The sequence below is a fragment of the Stegostoma tigrinum genome, chromosome 19 (genome assembly GCF_030684315.1).
Source record: "Stegostoma tigrinum isolate sSteTig4 chromosome 19, sSteTig4.hap1, whole genome shotgun sequence".
Taxonomy (NCBI): Eukaryota; Metazoa; Chordata; class Chondrichthyes; order Orectolobiformes; family Stegostomatidae; genus Stegostoma; species Stegostoma tigrinum.
The window spans coordinates 35,547,347-35,569,378 of record NC_081372.1 but is presented as its reverse complement, the minus strand read 5'-3'; the positions used below and the strand labels follow the sequence as shown (position 1 = coordinate 35,569,378).

The following is a 22,032-nucleotide window of genomic DNA, read 5'->3' as shown; positions in this document are numbered from 1 at the left end:
GAAAATCCCAATTCCTTTGGACTACAGCAGCTTACCGTCTGTCTGGTTTTCTATTATGCCTACCACAGCAGACATCCTCACATTTTACAATGTTATACTTTGCTATTTTATACGCAGTTCTTTTGCCCACTCATTGAACTAACCTACATTCTTTTCGGAAATTTTCTATATCCTTCTTGCGACCTTTTGGCTGGAAAACATTCTAATTGTTTCATTGAGTCATCTGAATAGATTGTTTATGGTTGAGGTCCTAGTGCTAATCCTGCGTGCGCGCCTCCTGCCCCTAAATGGTTATACTTTGCCAAACTGAAAATAACCGATTTATCTGGCTTTTTCCTGTTTGTTTGTCAACCCTCCAGCAAAGCTAATATATTGCCTTCAACACCATGAACTCATACTATGCGCAGTTTCCTATTATATGATATTCTGTTAAATGTCTTTGAAAATCCAAATATACTACACTACTTGTCACTCCCTTTTCCGCCCTGCTTGTTGCATCCTCAAAGAATGCTAGTATATTTGTTATAGTATTTGAAATGTCATAACATTCAAAGCTATGGGCCAAGTGCTGGAAAGTTGGATTAATACATTTTATTGTAGTTTTGGCAGTACAGACACTGGGCCAAAGGTCATCTTCTGCACTGTATGATGCTACTTCCCTCTCATACGATCAGGCTGAGCCAATACAATTTTATGATTTTTCAATATGTTCAGTTATTTATTCCTCGATGATTGATAGATTTCAGTGAATTCCCAATGACTAAATGGACTGTAGCTCTCACATTTTTCCTGAACCATTGACAGTTTTTAATTGTTCTGGGCCTTTCCAAAATTTAGGGAGTTTTGAAAGATTGCAATGGTTGCAATGACTATCTCAGCAGCCCCATTTTACAATCCCAGCTTAGAAGCTGTCAAGGCCAAAAGCCTGTCAGTCTTAAGTCCCTTTAGATTTTCTATATTTCATCTCCATTTCTCCCCTTGTTTTTCTACTCCTGTTGAAATGCTTTTAATGTCTTTTTTCCCACCATAATCATGATCGGTGGTGGTCCCTTACAGATGAGGATGACTCTCTTCCACTCTCAGGGTAGGTGGCTGTACAGGCTAATGTGGTCCCCACAGGCTCTGTTATACTTGAGGCAGGTGGTGATCACAGGGATGGGGTGGGTGGGGGAATGTTGCAACAGCATGCTCTTTTTGCTGTTTTTGCCGCCTTCCATTTTCTCCCCGACGACCAGTCTGCAGCTACTCGATGCCTTCTTGGATGCTCCTTCTCCACTTTGGATGGTCTTGGAGCAGTGATTCCAAGGGGTTGTGGGAATGCTGCTCTTCATCATTGAGGGCTTTACCACTGAAGCATTTCCTCTGTCTACCTGGGCTTTGCCTGCTGTTTCAGAGCTGGGAGCAGAGCACCTGCTTGGGGACTCTCATGTCAGTAGTGTGGATGACATGCCCAGCCCATCGTAGCAGATCAACAGTGGTCAGTGCCTCGATGCTGGAGATGCTGGCGTTGGTGTGTCTTACTTCCCAGCAGATCCACAGGTATCATGCACAGGCGGCATTGACGGCACTGCTTCAGTGGACATTCCACATCTCAGAGCCATATGGGAGGGTGAGAACCATCACAAGTCAATAAACCATGATCTTGGTATTGGATCTAATTGTTCACAAACATCCTTTTCCTCGGGTGGCCAAAGGCTGTGCTAGCACACTGAAGCCGATACTGGATCCCTTCATCAATAGCAGCTTTGGCCAGCAGGACACTCCTGCTGAATTGGAAGTGGCCAATGTTCTCTAAGGCCTCTTCGTGGACCTCTATGATCGGGGATTTGCTCCACCATGCCGGGCCAGGTTGCGGATTTTGTGGATGTTCAGGGTGAGACCAGTGCTCTCACGTGCCCCTGTAAAGGTGCTGATGATTATCTGGAGTACTTCCTCAAAAATTGCACACACACAAGCATCATCTGTGTACTGCACCTTACAACGCTGGTCCGGGTGGCTTTGGTTTTGGCTGAAGATGGCAGAGGTTGAATAATTTCTTGCAGGTTCTCTAAGTTAGATCCACTCCAGTGGTGAGCTTGTCCGTGGTGAGGTGAAGCATTGCTGTGAGGTAAATCGAAAACTGTGTGTTGTGGCGATGATACGTAATGTCTTCTATGCAAAACAAACTGTTTGAAGTTTCTCTCATTTCCTTGCTTCTTAATATTAATTCCTCACTCTCATCCTCTTAGGAACCATTATTAGCTTTAGAAACTCTTTATGTACTTTGTGAATGATTCATTTCCAGCAGTTTGAGAGAATGTAATATTTAGAGAACAATTCCAAAAGATAACAATGCTCAATTCTGCCCTGAGATGAATGGAGCTTATTGCAAGTGTTTTTTATAGGTCACATAAGTCAGTTTAAGCTTCATTTCAGGGCTCAGAATTAGTTAGAGAAAGATATGAGAAGACTCCATGTTAGGCGTGTGGAATCTTAATTATTCTGCAGCGAAGGCATCAAAATCAGTTGGATGACTCCTTACTATTAGAACAAACTTGGAAAGAAATTCTAGGAATTGGCAAGTTGTTAAAAGTCAGGGACATGACTCAGAAGTCATTCCCTGCAAAAGTGGGAAAGTCACAAGCTCTCTGTTAGGGGAGGCTGTGAGGAGCTCAGAAGAAACCTGCGAGCATCAATATCTTGGCACAGTTGAGAGAGTGGTGTGGCAAAAATCTTACTAGCAACTTCGATTTGATGTAGCTGAACAATACTATTGCTCAGGGATGGCCTGGAGACATATCTCCCCTTGATGAAGTGAGTTAGCTGTTGGCACACAGCCTATTTTGTGCCTGTGAATCAGCGCTGGATACAGTTCTTAGAGTGCAAAAGGTAGCATGCCAGACAGAAGCAGTCATTGAGGTAGTCATTGATGGAATAGACCTTGAGGTGGAATCAAAGGCTCAGATAACCATAAGTGGATGATTGCAATGCTTTGTGAAGTTTAAGACCCACCATATCAGTAATGCCTGAGGTAATTGCAGATTTAGCTCTTGTTATGATTTGCCAGTACACTGATTGAAACATGGTTCAAATGAAACTTCTCTACATGACAGCTCCCTCTTTCCTACATTCTGGTGACACAAACCAATTTCTCTCTCAACGGTCTTTCCAGCATCTACTCAAACCTCTGGTTTTATTTATCTTAACACATTTGCTTGTTACTCAGATGGTAGCCCAGAGATCATTACGGTTTTGGACCTGCTTTTTAATTTGGATCATAGCTGCATATTCCACCACAGTCCGCCACCTCTTGGCCCTAAAACTGTGCCATCGGTACGCTCATGGGCCATAACTGGATCCTTCCTTTCCAGCCCTGCGGAGTTGTCCTTAAGCTTGGCACCACCGGACAATATGGCTTTGAGGACTGTTATGTCAGCTGCACAGAGCAGCTGTTTTTTCTAATATTCTTTACTGTTAGTACATTCCTTTTTACTCCCCCACCTTGAATGTACTTCAAACTAATGTGCTCTACAACATAATCAAATATCAATTCTGTAAAGCTTCCAGTGCTCTAAAGAAACAAAGCATTTAGTGAAATGTGGTTTCTATATTTTTTCAAGAATCAAGTTCAGTAATACATTTTAAGTCCTTCTAACTTGTTTTTGGCAAAGTTTGGAATGTTTGATAAAAACCGAAAGAACAATGGATGCTGTAAATCAGGAACAAAAACACAAGTTGGTCCTGTCTGACGCTTTCCCAGCTACCATCAGTTCTGAGGAAGGGCCATCGGACCTGAAATGTTAACTGTTGATTTATTTTCTTCACAGATGTTGCCAGGCCTGCTGAGCTTTCCAGCTACTTTTGCTTTTGGTTGGAATGTTTGAATTGACTTTTCACATCCCATGATTTATTCCATTGCATGTTTGTTTGCCATCTCCACTTCTAGTTAATCTGTCCAGAGTCGTGCCAAATGGGTTGTTGGTGTTCTTCCCATCGTATCCTGTCATGGATAAAAGCCTTGAGTTCTGGAAAGTAAGTAACCACAGAATTCTTTTGAATTCAGCCATGAAATGTGGACGAAGCCTCTTCTTCACCCTTATACAACTGAGAGGCACATCAGGTCAATTTAATGAACAATTAATGGTTAACCAAATTGCTGTAGTTCTATGTGGAGAGAGACTCTAGTGTAATGAGATTGCTACTGGACTAATAATCCAGAGCTATCATTCTGGCAACATGGGTTTGAGTTCAGTTCAAATCATAGAGTGATTGATGAATAAGAAGCGTGTTGACGGTGAGACTATCAGATTGTGGTAAAATCCCATCTAGTTCCCTCCTGTCTTTCCGTGGAGGAAATCTGCCATCTCTACCTTGGTCTGGCCTGCATCTGACTGCAGACCCGCTCAAGGTGATTGACTGTCTTCTGCCCAGCAAGCTGCTTGGTCATGCCAAAGTCATAAAAGGATAACATCAGATGAGCCACATAATGTTAAGCTAGGCATCTGAAAATGCCAAATGCACGACAAACCCTATCGAGTGTGCAAACCCTGCTTCTGAACATCTGGAGATTGTGCTGTAATTTTGAAAGCTGTCTCATGGACAGGTGTAGTCATGCTCTCAGAATTTTGCCAGTTGTCAACACAGACTGATCAGAGGTGGCAGCATAATGTATACAGACATAAGAGACTTGACCTAGAGTCTACAATATTGACACTGAGCCATGAGGCTTCATGACGCAGGTCAGATATGGGCAAAGAAATTACCTACTAATTACCACCTGCTGCCTTTCGCAATATTTCAGCCCTTCACCTCTTGGGAGGAAGCACTGATGGTGGCAGGGACACATCGTACACTTTGAGCATGGGACTTCAATGTATTGAACAAATAAAGGGCGGGGGCAAGAAGTTAATAGACTAAGTAGAAACTTTAACAGTTTACTTGTGTGTAGTTTATTTTTAGCAATGTAAATATTTCCATTGACCTACTTCCACATTGTGCTTGGAGAACATGTGACATCTGCATGTATTCATTTCTTACATCAGCAAAATTATAAGTTCCTTCAAATTTGTTGGATGAAATTCTGAACAATTTTAAAAATAGTGATACCCAAATTTTCCTCTCATGTGTGTGTTATGTAACTTCTGTAAATGTTTTTGTACAATGTTAGAATATGTTGTCATCAAGAATCAGATGACAGAATTGATTCACTCTTTTCCGTTTCAAACTGTTTTTTCCTAACAGGAGCAAGGCATTTCCAACAGAATAGAAGAGATCAAACCCATCTTTGTGGAAGTGAAAGGCAAAGGATCATTTACAGAGGTTTGCTGTTTCTTGGTTTTGTTTCCTTTTCATTGGTTTGTAAACCTCCATGCGATTCCATTCACTCCATAAAGAAACAAAATGACTGCAGACATCTTGACTGTTTTTGGCGTTTGGTCTGAGTTTGTACATTTTAACTTACTCATGGCAAATCAATTTCAGGTTATGGATGCATATTATGATAAAGTCGGTGATCCAAAGTCAAATGGAGCATGTTTCTGTGCAGTGTGCAGAGGAAAGGTGAGAAATTAGACCTTACTGAACAATTCTTCAATGAAGAGCCTCGCTTTAATTATCCAAGTGATATTTAGGTTATACACAGTTACTGAATGGAATCCAACATGTTGACTACCTGTGAACGTTGGCTGTGCTATCTTGACCTCAGAAGGAATCAAGGGCTACAGGGAGAGTGCAGGGAAGTGGAATTGAAATGCCCATCAGCCATGATTTAAATGGTGGAGTGGACTTGATGGGCCGAATGGCCTTACTTCCACTCCTATGTCTTATGGTCTTTTGGTCTAAAGTAGCACCGGGGCCAGAGAGCAATATGATGAATAGAGAAAACCAGAACTGCAGACGTAGGAGTCAGACACACAACAGTGTAGAGCTGAAGGAACACAACAGGCCAGGCAGCATCAGAGAAACAGTAAATTAATGTTTCAGGTTGGGACCCTTCTTCAGAAATGGGAGCTGGTAAATTAATAGAGAGGAAGGGTGGGCCTGGGGAAGATAGGAGGTGAAAGGCGAATGCAGGTAGGCAGCGATGGGGATTGGTTGGTGGGAAATATGGGGCGGCTAGGTGGGAGAGAAAGTGGACAGCTTATGTTAGGTCAAGGAGGTGGGGATGAGGGGGAGGGTTGGGCATGGGATGAGGCCAGGGGTGGGGAGATTTTAAAACTGCTAAATTCCATGTTTAGGCTATTGGACTGTAGGCTCGTGAGGTGGAATACAAGGTGGTGCTCCTCCGATTTGCGGGTGGTGACATTGTGGTATTGGAGGAGGCCCAGGATGGACAAATCACCTGGGGAGTGAGAGGAGGAGTTAAAATGGTTGGCAACCGGAAGGTTATCGTTTGTCACACAGAGAGACCTCCGAGTCTGTGCTTGGTCTCACCGATGTAGAGGAGGCCACATCTGATTGGTCCCTACAAAAGGCAGATAGGGATCGGGAGTGGGGGGATGGGGTAGCATCGCTTTGGTTGTGTTTGGCGGAGAATGATATGCTGAAGGCTGAAATTGGTGGGATGATATGTGAGGACAATAGGATTCCAAACGAAAAAGTTAAATTGAACAAACTAGTCAACTAGAGGCAAGTTTTTGAATAAAGGCAAAATACTGCAGATTCTGTAAATCTGAAACAAACACAGAATGCAGGAGAAATTCAACGCATCTGGCATCATTTATGTGGAGAGAAACAATGTTTTGAGTCTGGCATGATTCTTGTCTCCACAGACAATTGATCTGCTGAGTTTCTCCACATTGAATTTGTTAGGAGTAAGTTTTGTTTGTTGGGGGAAGGGGTGGTGTGGTGTTGAAGGTGCAGGAAACATTACAAAAAGTAGTATTTGATAAAGTTGTTGGACTTGTAAAAATAATTCAGCAGTGAAATTGAAGCAATTGAGATCTTGGTATCAGTTACCTGCCTTGTACAGGTAGTGGATTGCATGCTCTGCCACAGAAGGTAGTTCGAAGTGCAGCAAATTTGAGAAATAATCAAAGATGGGGGAGGTGATATTGCTCTGTGTTTTCATGTAAAATTTTAATAGTACAATGTGATCATGGGTTACCTTGTATTCATTTCATGTGGTTTGAACCCAGGCCAGAGTGATGGAATGAACCAGAAGTTGTATTTGTTGTTCTTCAGGCTAGCGAAGGGTTGGATTTTGCAGACATGAATGGGCGAGGTGTGATTGTTACTGGACTGCCTTTTCCACCTCGGATGGACCCTAAAGTAGTGCTGAAGATGCAATTCCTTGATGAAATGAGACTGAAGTGTGTTGGAACTGCTCAGGTATTGCATACGTAAAAGTATACAATTGTTTAATAAATTTGTCCTTTTAGAAGCTATCTGGTTAAAGATTTTTTGTGCTTATGATGTTTTCTTGATTACCTGATTTACTGGTCATCACTAGTTTGTACCTTAAATCTAAATGAAGCTGTAAACATTCTCTCTTTGAACATGTCAGACGTGATAGGTGCATTAGAAATAGATGAACACCATTCTAGAAGCAACTTCAACTGTTTCAACGATGCACAAGCATTTTTACTTTTTTTTCCATGTTAAATAGTGTAGGATGTCCTCAAGGATGTTATTAATGATAGTTCAGACATATTCACTAAGTGATTCCACAACCAATGGGTTAAGCCTAAGCTCTCTGGACCTACCACATATGGTTGTGAATGTGTTGAATAATTAAACAACTTATTGAGATAGAGGCTGTATAAATATGTCTATGTTAGAGGAGATCAACACGTCAGTGCAAAAAGTAAGGCTGAAACATTTGCAACTATGTTCAAACAGATATGCCAGGCTGGTCCACCTCTGCCTCCTTTGGAGGTCCCTGGCATCTCAGATGTCAGTCTTCAACCAATTTGATTCACTCTGCATGATATCAAGAAATAACCAGAGGCGCTTGATGCTGTAAAATGTATAGCCCGACAGAACTCTGGCAACAGAATTGCAAAATTGTTATGATACCAAAAGGAGGCTAATTAGCCCCTTGGACCAATCTCCCGCCCCTTCACCACCCCCGACCCCACATATCCCTCCATGCCATTTTTCCCCAAACAGTCATCCAATGCCCTCTTGAATGCTTCAACTGAGGTTCCCACCACCACATTTTCAGGCAGCGCTTTCCATACCTCTGATTCTTCTTTTCCCCCTCTTTTACGATGGGTAACAGCTTCCCCTTGTGTGTTCTATCCGGCCTGCTCATGATTTTGAAAGCCTCCATTAAATTTCCTCTCCGCCTTCTCTCCACAGAGAGCATTCCCAACTTTTTGAAACTATCCTCTAGTACGGAAGGCATGCTTGAGAATTTGCTGCTCCCCAAAGTGAGCTGTCCCAGTACAGCGCCAACGCTGCCAACTTCGCAACAACGTGAGCAATTGATCACCTATGTCCTATACACAAAAAAACTGGATCCATTTAACCTGGCCAGTTAACATCCCAACCATCTGCTTTGATCAAATAATGGAAAGAATCATCAATAGTGCTATCGAGCATCAATTGCTTTGTAACAACCTGCTGACTGATTTTCAGCATGGGTTCTGCTAAAGTAACTTGTTGTAGCCTTGGTCCACTTGGTGTGAGATTATGCACTCTAGTCTGAGACCTTCCCACAAGAGAAAATTGTCTCTCAGTATCTACCCACTCAAGCCACCAAGAATCTTGTGTTTCAACAAGATCACCTCACATTCTTCAAGTCAGTGAATACAGGTACAACCTACTCTCATAAGAACATCCATCTAGACCTGGGATCAACCCTCAATTCATCTCACTATCCATAAGACCATAAGGTCTAGGTGTAGAAATAAACCATTCAGCCCATCAAATCTGCCCTGCCAATCAATCATGGCTGATAAGTTTCTCAATCTCATTCTCCTGCCTACTTCCTGTAATCTTGGATCCCCATACTGATCATAACCTATCTGTCTCTGTCTTAAATACTGTCAACGACTGGGCGTCCACAGCTTTCTGCTGCAATGCATTCTGCAGATTCACCACCATCTTGCGAAAGAAATGCCTCCTCATCTGAGTTCTATAGGGTTGCCCCTTCACTGAGGCTCTGCCCCGGTTCCCAATCTCTCTGATAGTGGAAACTCAGCAGGACGTCTCTGCTGTTGTGTTCTAGCCCTTTTGAAATGAATGCCAACATTGCATTTGCCTTCCTAACCTGCATGTAAACATTAACAGAATTCAGAACTAGGACTTGTAAATCCCCTTGTGCTTCAGATTTCTGAAGCCTCTCCCCATTTGGAAAGTAGTCTATGCCTCTATTTTTCCTACCAAAGTATATAACCTCACACTTCCCCACATTATATTCCATCTGCCACTTCTTCGCCCCACTGTCCTAGCCTGTCGAAGTCCTTCTGCATCCTCCACGCCTCCTCAACACTACCTGCCCCTCCTCCTATCTTAGTGTCATCTGCAAACTTAAATGATAATGCTTCATTTCCTTCATCCAAATTGTTAATATATAACGTGGATTGTTGTGGTCCCAACACTGACCCCTGTAAAATGCCTTTAATCGCCAGTTGCCAGCTTGAAAAAGGCTCCTTTATCCTCTCACACCGCCTTCTGCCAGTCAGCCAATCCTCTGTTCACGCCAGTGTCTCATCCCCAACACAATGGGCTCTTATTTAGCAGCTGCCTGTGTGGCACTTTGTTGAAGACCTTCTGGAAATCCAAATAGATCATGTCTCCTTTGTTTAACTTGCTCATTACCTCCTCAAAAGAATTCTAACAGGCATGGCCTCCCCTTGAAGAAGTGGTGGAGACTCAACCCTATTTTACCATGCCGATCCACATTCCCATGCTTATTAATGAACTCGAAAATCTTACCAATAACAAAGGTTAGGCTAACTTGCCTAGGATTTCCTGTCTTCTGTTTGCTTTCCTTAAGTAGGACTATTACGTTAACCATTTTCCAGTTGACTTGGACCCTCCCTAACTTCAGTGACTCTTGAAGCTTCACCAGCAATGCCTCCACCAACTCATCAGCTATCTCCTTCAGAACTCTGATGGAGACACCCTAATGTTGCTAAGAAATTCTAGCAAAGGTGTAGTACTACAGATGCTAGAATTTTGAAGTAAAGTCAGGATATGGGGAAGCGATGGCCTAGTGGTATTATTGCTGGACTGTTAATCCAGAGACCCAAATCATGATCCAAAAGCCCAGGTTTGAATCCCATCATGACAAATGGTGGAACTTGAATTCATTTTTAAAGAAATCTGGAATTTAAGAGTCTAATGATAACTATGAATTCATTGTCAATTTTTGGAACAAAGCCACCTGGGTTTCTGATGAAGGGTCTAAGCCTGAAACATCAGCTTTTGTGCTCCTAAGATGCTGCTTGGCCTGCTGTGTTCATCCAGCTCCACACTTTGTTGCTGTGGGTCTGGAGATCCAGACAATGTGGTTCACTCCTAACTGCCCTCTGGGCAAATATGGATGGCGACTAAAATGCCGGCCTAGCCAGTGACTCCATCTCATTGGTGAACAAAAAAAAACTAGATGTAACTAATCGTAGCAACACCCAAGGAGAAAGAAAAAGAATTGACCTTTCAGATTGGTGTTTCATCAAAACATTCTGATGAAAAGTTAGAGAAGTTCCTAAGCAATAGAAAGCGAGGGGTGGAATAACAAAAGGAAGGTCTGTTTTGGGAGAGTGGGCAGAGTAGATTAAATGTCAAAAGTCTTTGTGGTGCAAGGATCATGGGGGTGGTAATGTTGTAAAGAAAACAACGGAATGTTTTGATGAAACGCCAATCTGAAAGATCAGTTCTTTTATCTTTCTCCTTGGGCGTTGCTACGATTAGTTACGTCTAGTTTTTTTTTGTTTACCAATGAGATGGAATCACTGGCTAGGCCGGCATTTTAGTCGCCATCCATATTTGCCCAGAGGGCAGTTAGGAGTGAACCATATTGCTGTGGGTCTGGAGACCCAGATAATAAAGTGTGGAGATGTGCCTAGAAGACGTGTGAATGGCAGAATTGTGAACAGCAGCTATTGCAAGTGAACAAAAAAACATTAAAGTCAAGACTAGCAAAGAGAAAGGTATCAGCGCAGGCCATGGTTGAAATGTTGAACTGCATGCTGAGTGCATCAGGCTGTAAATTCTCGAAAAGATGAGATGCTGTTCCTAGTCTGTATTTGGTGCCTCACATGTAGAGCAGATCACAGTGAGCAACGAATACAGAATATAGTATTGAAAGAGTACAAGGAATCGGCAGATGATTTGAGGACCTTGGAATGTAAGAAGAGGAAGGACATAAAAGACCGGATATTGCATTTTCTTTGGCCCATATAGAAACAAGAGAGAGGGATTTGGTTGGTTGAGTGAGCAACGGTGTAAGAAAGGGATGATCCTTTCAGAATTCTGAAAGGGAAGGTAGGGGAAGATGTGTTTGGTGATGGCATCATGGTAGAAATAATTCTGTTTCTTGTCAGAAATTATTTTGGAAATTACATGCTAAATCTAAATAAAACTGGTCACATGTGTGGAACAATTTGTCATTTATACCTGCAAAACATGGCTTGTGATTGAAGATGTCATGTTGACATGTGAACACTTACAGCATGACTTAAAGGATAAAGCTGGATAACATTTGATTTTTTTCAAAGCATTTATCTGGACAAGAATGGTATAGGCAGCAAGCATCACGTGCTGTCAATCAAGCCATCGGCAGGGTTATTCGTCACCGCAATGATTATGGAGCCATCTTCCTGTGTGATCATAGGTGTGTAAGTAGATTAGATTTTGTTCAAACGTCTTCCAATAAGCAACATTGATTTTTCTTTAAAGCTCAGGAATTGACTAATAGCATAGCTCTTTTCTCGCCACCATATATTTCAATGCTTAGTAATCTTAATTGACAGAGACTGCACGTGTAATGTATTCTGTTCAAGCATTTGAATGGTAAAATTTGTCCATTTATTCTTGTCACAAGTGTGATTTCGCTGTGCAGATTCAAATCTGCCTTTTGCCATTTGAACAGGTGCAATATTTAAACATTGATATTACTGATAGAGAATCAGTTTTTCTTTGCTGTCACTCACCATCAAAGTTAACTGCTGTTTGTCAGAAAACATCATCTCTCTCTATGCCTTTCTATTATTGATTCCAGAGCTGTCCTTCCCTCTCCAAACAATGCAGGAATGGTGAAAAATACTCAGTAGATCAAACAACTCCCCATTGCAACATCTATCCTTCCACAGCCCCCTTCCCATGATGTATTTTGAATTATGATAATGGCATCGATGAGGACTCATTGGCAAACAGGAAGCAAATGGTAGAACGAAATGGGTCTCGTGTATTGGCAACTTCTGATAAAGCATGACAAGGACCAGTTCTGGGGTCTCAACTGTTGAAGTTGGGTGGGGGGCGTGCGGGTTGTGATCCAGGGAGGTAGGAGTTATTGTTGGAGAAATGGTATTTGGCCTCTGCTAGCTGAAGGTCAGTACAGTCCTACTCACGTTAGTGGATTTGCCAGTGTTATGGTTGGGTCTGAGAGAATGGTGGGCTACTAATTCAGAGGGATTTGGGTTGGAGTGTGTTTCCCTCCTGATTTGTCTTTTCTCCATGTTCTCATTTAGCATTTTGCTACGGTGAGTTCATTCCTGAAGTTGTTTGCATTCTCGCTATGTGCCTGCTCTTGGACAATACGATTTCAATGACTGGCTAATCTTTCCTTGCCTGCCAAAAGCAAAGTGAGCTCAGCAAAAATGACAGTGATTAAAATGGATTGATGAAACTGCTTATGCTGATCCTTTTAAACTGTAGGATTTTGTGGAGGAAGAATGTCACATTGTGCACCCATTTTTCAACGGTTGCAAGTTTTGTTTTTAACATTTTACATCAAAGCCAGGAAATAACTTGAGAATTAGCTTTACAGATTGACTCAAAAGAGCAGCCACATTTGGCATCAACTAGATATTAATTTCAAACTTAAGTTCAAAATGATTTTCCGGATCAACCTCACTTGTATTCTGACCTTATTTTCAGATTTACCGGAACAGAGGTAATGTCACAGTTGCCATCATGGGTACGACCATATATCAAAATCTATGACAACTTTGGACACACAATTCGAGATGTATCTCAGTTTTTTCGTATTGCTCAAAAAATTGTAAGAACCCAGTGTTTAATTTGAATTGGTACAATGCTATCTGTAAGATAAATGTTTTGTACTCAGAAGAAAAGTAAGATGGTGACTGTTAACTTATGTTCTTGAAATCCTCTAGCCTCCTGGATTAGTTAAGTGTATTCCGAAGTTTTGTTCATGATGTACAAAACTGTCCATAAGGTAGTCTGTCTTTAACACTTAAATGTTGCACCAGTATGTTTGATAGTCATCCTTTTTAGTCACTGTGCTCATCCTTTTGAAGAGACCAGCCTTGTTTTGTTCACAAGAATTTTTTTTGGTTTATTGAAAAAAACACAGTTACGGGTTTATTTGCCACTTGGGCTGATAGGGCATGAGTAACATTAATGCTAAAACAATAACTGCCTTCAGCAAGAATACAGGTCCTGGCAACTAGATTCTTAGTATATTAACATAATAGAATCCACCAGCATCAACAGCCTGGGGCCAAGCATTAACCAGAAACTTAACTGAGCTAGCATGTAAACAAGAGCAGGTCACAGCCTGGATTCTTTAACAGAAAATTCACTCTCTGACCTACCAAAGCCTGCCCATCATCTACAAGGTGCACGTTAGTATGATGGAATACTCTATACTTCCCTAGGGGACTCTAGTTCCAACAATATTTAAGAAGCTCAACATTATCCAAGATAAAAGAACCTACTGGGTTGACACCCAATTTACAACTTTAAGATGGTTGTTTCCTCACTGTCTGTGCTCAATGGCAGCATTATACACCAGATTGCATTGTAGCAATTTGCTAAGGTTTCTTTGTCAGGACCTTACAAACCTAAGACTGTTACCCTAAGCCACAGGGGCAGTAGGCAGGTCGAAACATTGTCACCTGCATGTACCCCTCCTGATGCATACCATCCTGACATATGTAGAACAGTACAGAACAAGGTCGGGCCCTCCAGCCCATGATGTTGTATTGAACATGACATCAAATTAAACTAATCCCTCCTGCCCTCACTTAGCCGGTATCCCTCCATTTCTTGCATATTCACATATTTGTCTAAAAGCCCCTATCATATCTGCCTCCACTAACACCCCTGGCAGGACATGCTGAACTCCTCCTCCTCAGTAAAACCTTGCCCCTCAAGTCGTCTTTAAAGCTTACACCCTCTAATCCAGGCAGCATCCTGGTAACTCCAGCATCTGCATCCTTCCCGTAATGTCGCAAACAGAATTGAATGCAGTACTCTACAGTTACCACTAGTCACAGAACCCCCTGCAGAAAAACACCCTTCCACCACTGCACTCTGCCTTCTATGGGCAAACCAATTCTGAATCCAAGCAACCAAGTCACTGTGGATCCTCTGTATCTCTGGATGACCCTACCATGAGGGACTTTGTTGAAAGCCTTATTAAAATCCATGTAAATATCTACTGCTCTACCCTCTTCGATCACCTTCACTGTCTCAAAGAATTCAAATCAAGTTAGTAGGACATAACCTGCCCCACACAAAACCGTGCTGACTGTCCCTAAATTGAGCCATGCTTTTCCAAATGTGAATGAATCCTATTCCTAAGAATTCTCTCCAATAGCTTCTCAACCACCAATGAGGGACTCACTTATTTAGTTTCCTGGATTATCCCTGTTTCCCTTGTTGAACAGAGGAACAATGTTAAGTACGAGCCAGTCCTTTGGGACCTCTCCAGTGGCTAACGACGATACAAACATTTTGTTCAAGACCCCTGCAATCCCTTCTTTTGCCTTTTTAAAATCCTAGAGTAGATACCTTCAGGCCCTGGGACTTATCCACCTTTAATGCTTTTCAAGAGACCCAACACCATTTCTTTCTTGATTTCAAAATGCCCTAGCATTTTGGCATGTTCCACACCAGTCTCATTGTCCTCCATCTCCTTTTCCTTGGTGAATACCGATGTACATTACTCATGTAAAGGTCTCGTCCACATCCTGGGCCTCCAAGCACAAGTTCTCTCCTTTGTCCTTCAATGGTCCTGCCCCCTCCCTATTTATCATCATGTTTTTATTAATGTTTGTATCAAATGCCTTGGGATTCTCTTTAACCCTACTTGTCAAAGTCATTTCAGCAGGTCCTTCAACAACCTCATGTTAAATGTAGACTTACTCGATAACAGCTCCTCCCCATTAACACTCCCTGGCTCGTGCAAAATACGGACATAATTGTGTCTCCCCTAGCTTCATACCTTCGCACAAGGTCCAACTTATCCTTATTCATAACTTCCATAAAACTTAAGAATTGTGATCACTGTTTCCAAATTGCTTTCCCACTGAAAAGTCAGTCACCTGGCCAATCTCAATACAAGGTCCAACATGGCCCCTCCTCCAATTGGACTACACACATATTGTTTCAAGAAACTCTCTTGGATGCACCAAAAGAAAACTACCCTGTGTAAGCCTCTTGTTCTAAGGAAGTCCCATTTAATATTTGGGAAGTTAAAGCCACCCACTCTGACAACACTGTTGCTAGTGTATCTTTCCATAATCTGTCTACATGTTTGTTCCTCAGTGTCTCGGTGACTCTTGGTGGGATTCTGTTATAATCCCAACAGAGTGATTGTACCCTTCTTATTCTTGAGCTGTACCCACATTGCCTCAGTGGAAGAGCCCTCCGTATGTCCTGAGTGCAGCTGCAACATTCTCCCTGATCAGTAATGCAACTCCTCCACCTTCTTTTAACCTTCCTCCATCTCATGTAAAACAATGAAACCCTGGAAAGTTGAGCAGTCAGTCCTGTCCCCCTCTGAACCAAGTCTCTGTAATGGCCACAACATCATAGTGCCATATAGTTATCTAGGCTCTAAGCTCATCTGCCTTACCCATAGTACTCCTTGTGTTGTAACAAAACCCTTCAGCCCATTAGCCCCATTGTGTTTATTTACCTCTATCTGCTTGTCCTTCCTTCCAGACTTACTGGTCCTAACATCTACCTTCCCCTCAATCCTTCCTGCTGGCTGACCTGTTGCTCTACTTCCCAGCCCCCTGCCATTTCTAGCTTAAACCGTCCCAAGTGGCACTAGCAAACCTCCCTGGGAGGATATTGGTTCTCCTCCAGTTTAGATGTAACCTGTCCCTCTTGTACAGTTCACTCTCGCCACAGAAGAGGTCCCAGTGATGCGAGAACCTGAAAACTCTGCCCCCTGCATCAGGTCCTTAGCCTCACATTCATCTGGCCTATTTTTCTATTCCTTGCCTTGTTAGCATGTGGCCCTGGTTGTAATTCTGAAGTTATGACCCTTGTGGTCTTGCTTTTCAGCCCCTTTCCTAACTGCCTGTACTCACTCCACAGGAACTAATCTTCTTTCTATCTGTCATTAGTACCAATGTATACAACAACCTCTGGCTGCTCACCCTCCCCCTTAAGAATTTCATGCAACCGCTCAGAGACGTTCTTGACCTTGGCACCAGGGAGGCATAATGCCATTCTTGGGTCTTGAATGCAGCCACAGAAATGCCTGTCTGTGCCCCATCTATATTATTGTTCCTTCATCACCACTGGGTCAAAAATCTGAAACGACCTTCCTCATAGCATTTAGCTGTATGTATACTGGTTGATCTGCAACTAGTTAAAGAATGTAGCTTGACACAACCACCTCAAAAATGCGATGAATTATTTTTCTTTAACTTGCCAAAGGCATTTTTAATTGTGATACCTCATCTAACACACTAGCTGAAAACCGATCAAGCCTTGGCAAGCTGTGGTACATTATTTGAACAAACTTCTTTAATGTGCTGCCAGTCAAGCAGAACGGTTTAAAAACGTCATCACGAAGAAATTTAACTTCAAAATGTTACATCATTGGTATTGATCATATGAAAATGATTCTATCGAAGAACATATTTTAAAAGTTTCCAGTGGGAATAAGTTGCTTGTGATTTAGTATACTATCAATTGTGCAAGTATTGGCTTTGGTAAAATGCCAAGATTCTGTAAATAGAAAAGTGAACAAAGCAGCTCATGAACAAAGGCATGCTAAATGTGTAACGTCTTTTGGAAAGTGACAGGATTTGTCACTTGCTTTTTAAGGCATCAACATTTTTAGTTGAAATTTCATTCTGTTTCTTTGTCATATGCTATAAATAAATGCTGATTCTAATGTAAAATATTTGGTGGAAAGCCGTCACAGGCAAGTTACACATAGCTGTTGGTAGTAGTTCAGAGATATTGATTGGGACTCCCTTAGCGTTGGGGGTTTGAATGGGAAGCAATTTGTTATGTGCGTCTGGGAGGGTTTTTTGGAACAGTATGTGGATAGTCCAAAGTGGGAAGGGGCCAAACTGGACCTGGTATTGGGAAATGAGCCCGACCAGGTAATCAAAGTTTCAATGGGGGATCACTTTGGGCATAATGACTATAATTCTGCACATTTTTGGATACTAGCGGATAAGGACAATCATGGACCTTAGATGAAGCTGTTAAATTGGAGGAAGGACAATTATAACTGAATTCGGTAAAAATTGGAGAATGTGGATTGGGAGTGGCTACTTGAGGATAAATCCATATCTAACATGTGGGTGACTTTTAAAAATCAGTTGTTTAGATGACGGGGAAATTATCAGCTTCAAAAAAAAGTGTAAGTAAGGTTAAGGCAACAGAAAACAAGCAAAGCTCTTGAAGGATGTAGAGAAAGTAGGAAGGGGTTCAAACTGAGAGTTAGGAGAACTAAAAGGGACTACAAAGTGTTCTTGGCCAGCAGGATTAAGGAGAATCCCAAGGAATTTTACACATATTAAGAGCAAGTGGGTAACTAGGAAAAGAGGATGTCCAGTCAAGGATAAGGGAGGGAGTCATGTGTGGAGCCAGAGAAAATGGGTGAGATTCATTACATCAGTATTCAGCAAAGAAGGGGACATGAGGGATGTTGAGGCTAGGGAAAGGTGTGTGAATACTTTCGGGCAGGTCGACATAATGAAATTAATCCAGACTATGCGATATAATGCATTTTGGAAGGTCAAATTCAGGTGTGAATTATTCAATAAATGGCAGAACCCTTAGGAGCATTGACAAAGAGGGATCTGGGTATGCAGATCCACAGATCCCTGAAATTGGCAAGACCGGTGGATAAGGTGGTCAAGACGGCATACAGCATGCTTCCCTCCATCGGCTGGGGCATTGAATGTAAAGGTTGGTAAGTTATGTGACGGCTGGATAAAACTTCAGTTAGGCCACATTTTGTGGGAAAAATTTTTCACCCAGATATTTGTGGGTGCCAAGAACGCATTGGCAGTGGAGGTGTTGAAAGGAGGCATGTTAGCAATGTTTAAGGTGTATCTTGATAGACACATCAACAGGAGGCAAACAGAGGGGTAGAAACCACACACAAGGGCAATGAATAGTGGGTCTAAATAAAGCTTAGGAATCGGAGCAGGCCCAGTGGACCAAAGGGCCTGTTCCTGTGCTGTAAATCAATATGTACCAATCAGCAGCAAGCTTAACATGAAAGAAAATTAGTATTTTAGTATGCTTAAAAATAATGATCAATGTTACATAAACCATTGGAACAAAAGAAAACTACAAGGTTGTCCTTAACTAAAGGGATTTCTGATTTTAATTGATTATCTTAAAAAAAACATTCACACTTCTCAACATGACTGAAATCACTGACCACCAATGATAAATAATGATGTATTAGCACACATATTTTTAGCATGTTTCATACTTAAGATTTTATGACTAATGTTAATTGACTGACGTGTGCTGATTCAGAATTTCTTGTAGCATTTTCAGACATTCAAAAAATCATGTTTGACATTTTGGTAATGTGTGCTTTTTCTCTTGAAACCTTCTTCCTCCTTTCAACCATTGACACTAAGCTCCTTTGAGCTAGAGTGGAGTCCAAAAGATTGCCTGTACATTTGTGTGGCAATTGTTGTCATTATCTTAAACTAGGCAAAATACTTTGATTTGATACTGCCACACTTCTCCCACTCCTTCAAGAGTGGGAGAAGCTGGCATTAGGAAAGAAAGTCATGATGACCTTCAATTGCTAGGAAATGGTCCCAATGTCTAATCATTGGAATGGGAATGCAGTTTTGTAAAGTTACACCACTGAATAATCCTTCACCCTTAATTGTTATTGTGTCAAGAACCTTCAGCTTCAGCAGTTGAAGCTTTGATTCCTTCTTGAAAGGATTGTTGGCTCGATTCCACATTGAAGTGACGGTTGCCAATTTTCTGTTATTTGGCTGAACTCTGCTGTTGGTCAGGTTGCTTAACACATCATGATTGTTGTTACAGATGGGGAAAATGGCTGAACCCCTCTGATGATTAAACAAAAACACAAGCCCCAATCTGCTATGATGGGACTAGAGGTTCCTTTCTAATAATTACCGCAAAACACCCAGAGAAGCTCACCTTTCCCTTTGTAATCTATTAAAAGAAAGAGTGGTTAAAGGGAGAAAATCCCTGATCTCCTCTTTACAAGTAAGAAGAAAAAATGTATTTTTTTAAACAATGAACAAATTAACAGAATTATAAACAAACCAACAATTCCCCCTTGTACTACTAACAACTTCCTAACTGATCTAAATTCTACTGGAATGCTATTTAAATAAAGACAAGTCCCACTTACATAAACCCAATTAATAAGACAACTATGAATTAAAACTTAATCTCTCCAAATTCACGCTATCTTCTGGAACACTGTGCAAATGCTTTTGTTCTGTCAAGTCTGATTTTGAAATGGTTTTTCTGCAATTTCATCATTGAGATCTTCAACATAAACTGCCATGGTACTTTGAGTGGGTCTTTTCGGAGAGTTTACAGAATCTGAGAGTGCCTGACTTAAATTCTTTTTGCTGCAGCCGAACATTTTCTCACTCTTTCAAATGGCAGTTGATTCTGCCGGTTTTCAAAAAAAAAACCCTTTCTTAAATATCACTGATGATGCAAAAAATTCTCACAATGTGATTGGGTTCAGTCTGTCAATGCCATCAGCCTTTAAATTCAATTGGCTATGAATTACCTGAGTGTTTGGTTTAAATTAATTGGCCAAATTCAAACTCTATCAAAACAAGCCTAAGGTATCCATTAACAAAGCCAATTATTGAATGTTTCCATTTTAGAACTATCTGTACTATTCCCCATTTATTCTCAGACCTTTTCTCTGTTTAAGCTTAAAAATACTTTACCTCTTAAAGGAGCACACTTTGCTTTTTAATTCGCAATTATTCTACCCAGCTTTGTAACATTGCGAAAGCATTGACCTGTGGTGTGCATTTTAGCCGAATTGGATTGACCTCATTACATGTAAGCTAGTTTAGGTAACCTCTATCGATGTCGTGTTAAGATAAGATTAACAGAAAGCTATCCAGATATTCTTAAAATGCTCCAGAAATAAATGACGTGTTGGTTGTCATTTTCAGAGCTGTATGTAAATGAGGTGCCATGTTTAACTGTGAACAATAATCATTGAAGTTCAGATTACATTTAGAGTCCAATACGTGTTCAGGGATATTTCCGAGGGGAGTTATGAGGTTGCAAGTGTTCTCCCCTGTATGATCTAAATTACATAATCTTTCAACGATTCAAAGCAAAATCTAAAGGTTTCCTTGAATTTACTAACAGTGGATCTGGCTTGAGATTACTATAACTTAAACATGAATTAAATTATTGACTTTTTTGAAAGACTCTGCCTCACATTCTATTTACATTGCATCATCCCAAATGGGATTCAGCTTCCTTTGCTATACGGTGTTTAAAATAAAAAGACTGTCAAAATATGAATTTTGTATATTTTTCAGACAGAAAAAAAGACTTCAGATGAATTTCTAGCATCTGATCATTTTGACCATATAATATTTAAAGCAATAAGTGAGATTTCAAATGCAAAAGTAGGGATTTTTAATATCCCACATGGAAGCATGCATCTAAGACAGTGCTACATTATCCTAGATTTTGAGCTCAAGTGACTGAGATGGAACTTGAACTATAAATTTTCTAATTCCTACTTCCTAACAGTCTAGACTTGGTTATTGTGTCTTTTTGAATAAAAAAAAACAGTAACTATCACTCTATTTAATTAAGAAGGAAAAGGAGGGAGAGACAACAAGGTATGGAGGAGGCAGTTGGTCATCAGTTGTTAATGCATTTATTGCAGTCTTTATTTGGAATAGAATGGTGAACACTTCTAACACCTCACCTGACCAGCACTAAAGAATGTCAGTCTTTGCTCAATGGTAGTGCTGCCACCTCTGAATTAGGAAACCTGCAGTACACTTTCCATCCCGGAGACTTGAGCTCAAAATTTATGTTTAATATATGCATATTTTCATACAAAATATTAAAATTAGGCCCCTTAGTTGCCTTCAATGACATTAAATATTCCAAAATGCAATTTCAAAGAAGAACGAGAAGTTCCAACATCATTAAAACTGATTAACTGGTCATTATCACTTCATAGAATCATTGATTCGGCCATTCAGCCCATCAAGTCCACACTGACCCTTTGAAGGGCATCCCACCCTATTCCCATTACTTTGCATTTCCCATGGCTAAGCTACACATCCCTGCACACTGTGGGCAATTTAGCATGGCCAATCCATCTAACCTGCACATCTTTGGACTGTGTAAGAAAATCAGAGCATCTTATTCTAGGTTGAGATCGGAGGATACATGTTTCCATGAAATGATGTTTTTTTGATAACAAACCATGACCAAAATAAGCAAGCATAAACTGTCATTTTCACTTCATGACAGTGTAACAATAAATGTGCAGCATATGCCTTGTCAGCTACTTGTTCCAAATAATTGATAACCTGAGAGAAGTTTTGTGCCAGCCCAATCCATGTTGCAAATTGGCTGGAGGGGAAGGTAGTCTATCCACGATGTTACCTGTAACCATACACTGTTTGGTCCATTACGAATGCTAACTGAGTA

The 22,032-nt window shown here is 41.1% G+C and overlaps 1 protein-coding gene across 4 annotated transcripts in view; it reads left to right on the top strand.

Annotated features, from left to right (window-relative positions):
* The window catches only part of rtel1 (regulator of telomere elongation helicase 1), a 149,221-nt gene that overhangs the window by 68,664 nt on the left and 58,525 nt on the right, over positions 1-22,032 (top strand). For all 4 annotated transcript variants that reach the window (XM_048550500.2, XM_048550501.2, XM_048550499.2 and 1 more), the window contains exons 20-25: positions 3,926-4,011; positions 5,221-5,298; positions 5,461-5,538; positions 7,162-7,308; positions 11,646-11,761; positions 13,027-13,150. In XM_048550500.2, the coding sequence (XP_048406457.2) occupies positions 3,926-4,011; positions 5,221-5,298; positions 5,461-5,538; positions 7,162-7,308; positions 11,646-11,761; positions 13,027-13,150 (629 nt within the window). The remainder of the gene's footprint in view (positions 1-3,925; positions 4,012-5,220; positions 5,299-5,460; positions 5,539-7,161; positions 7,309-11,645; positions 11,762-13,026; positions 13,151-22,032) is intronic.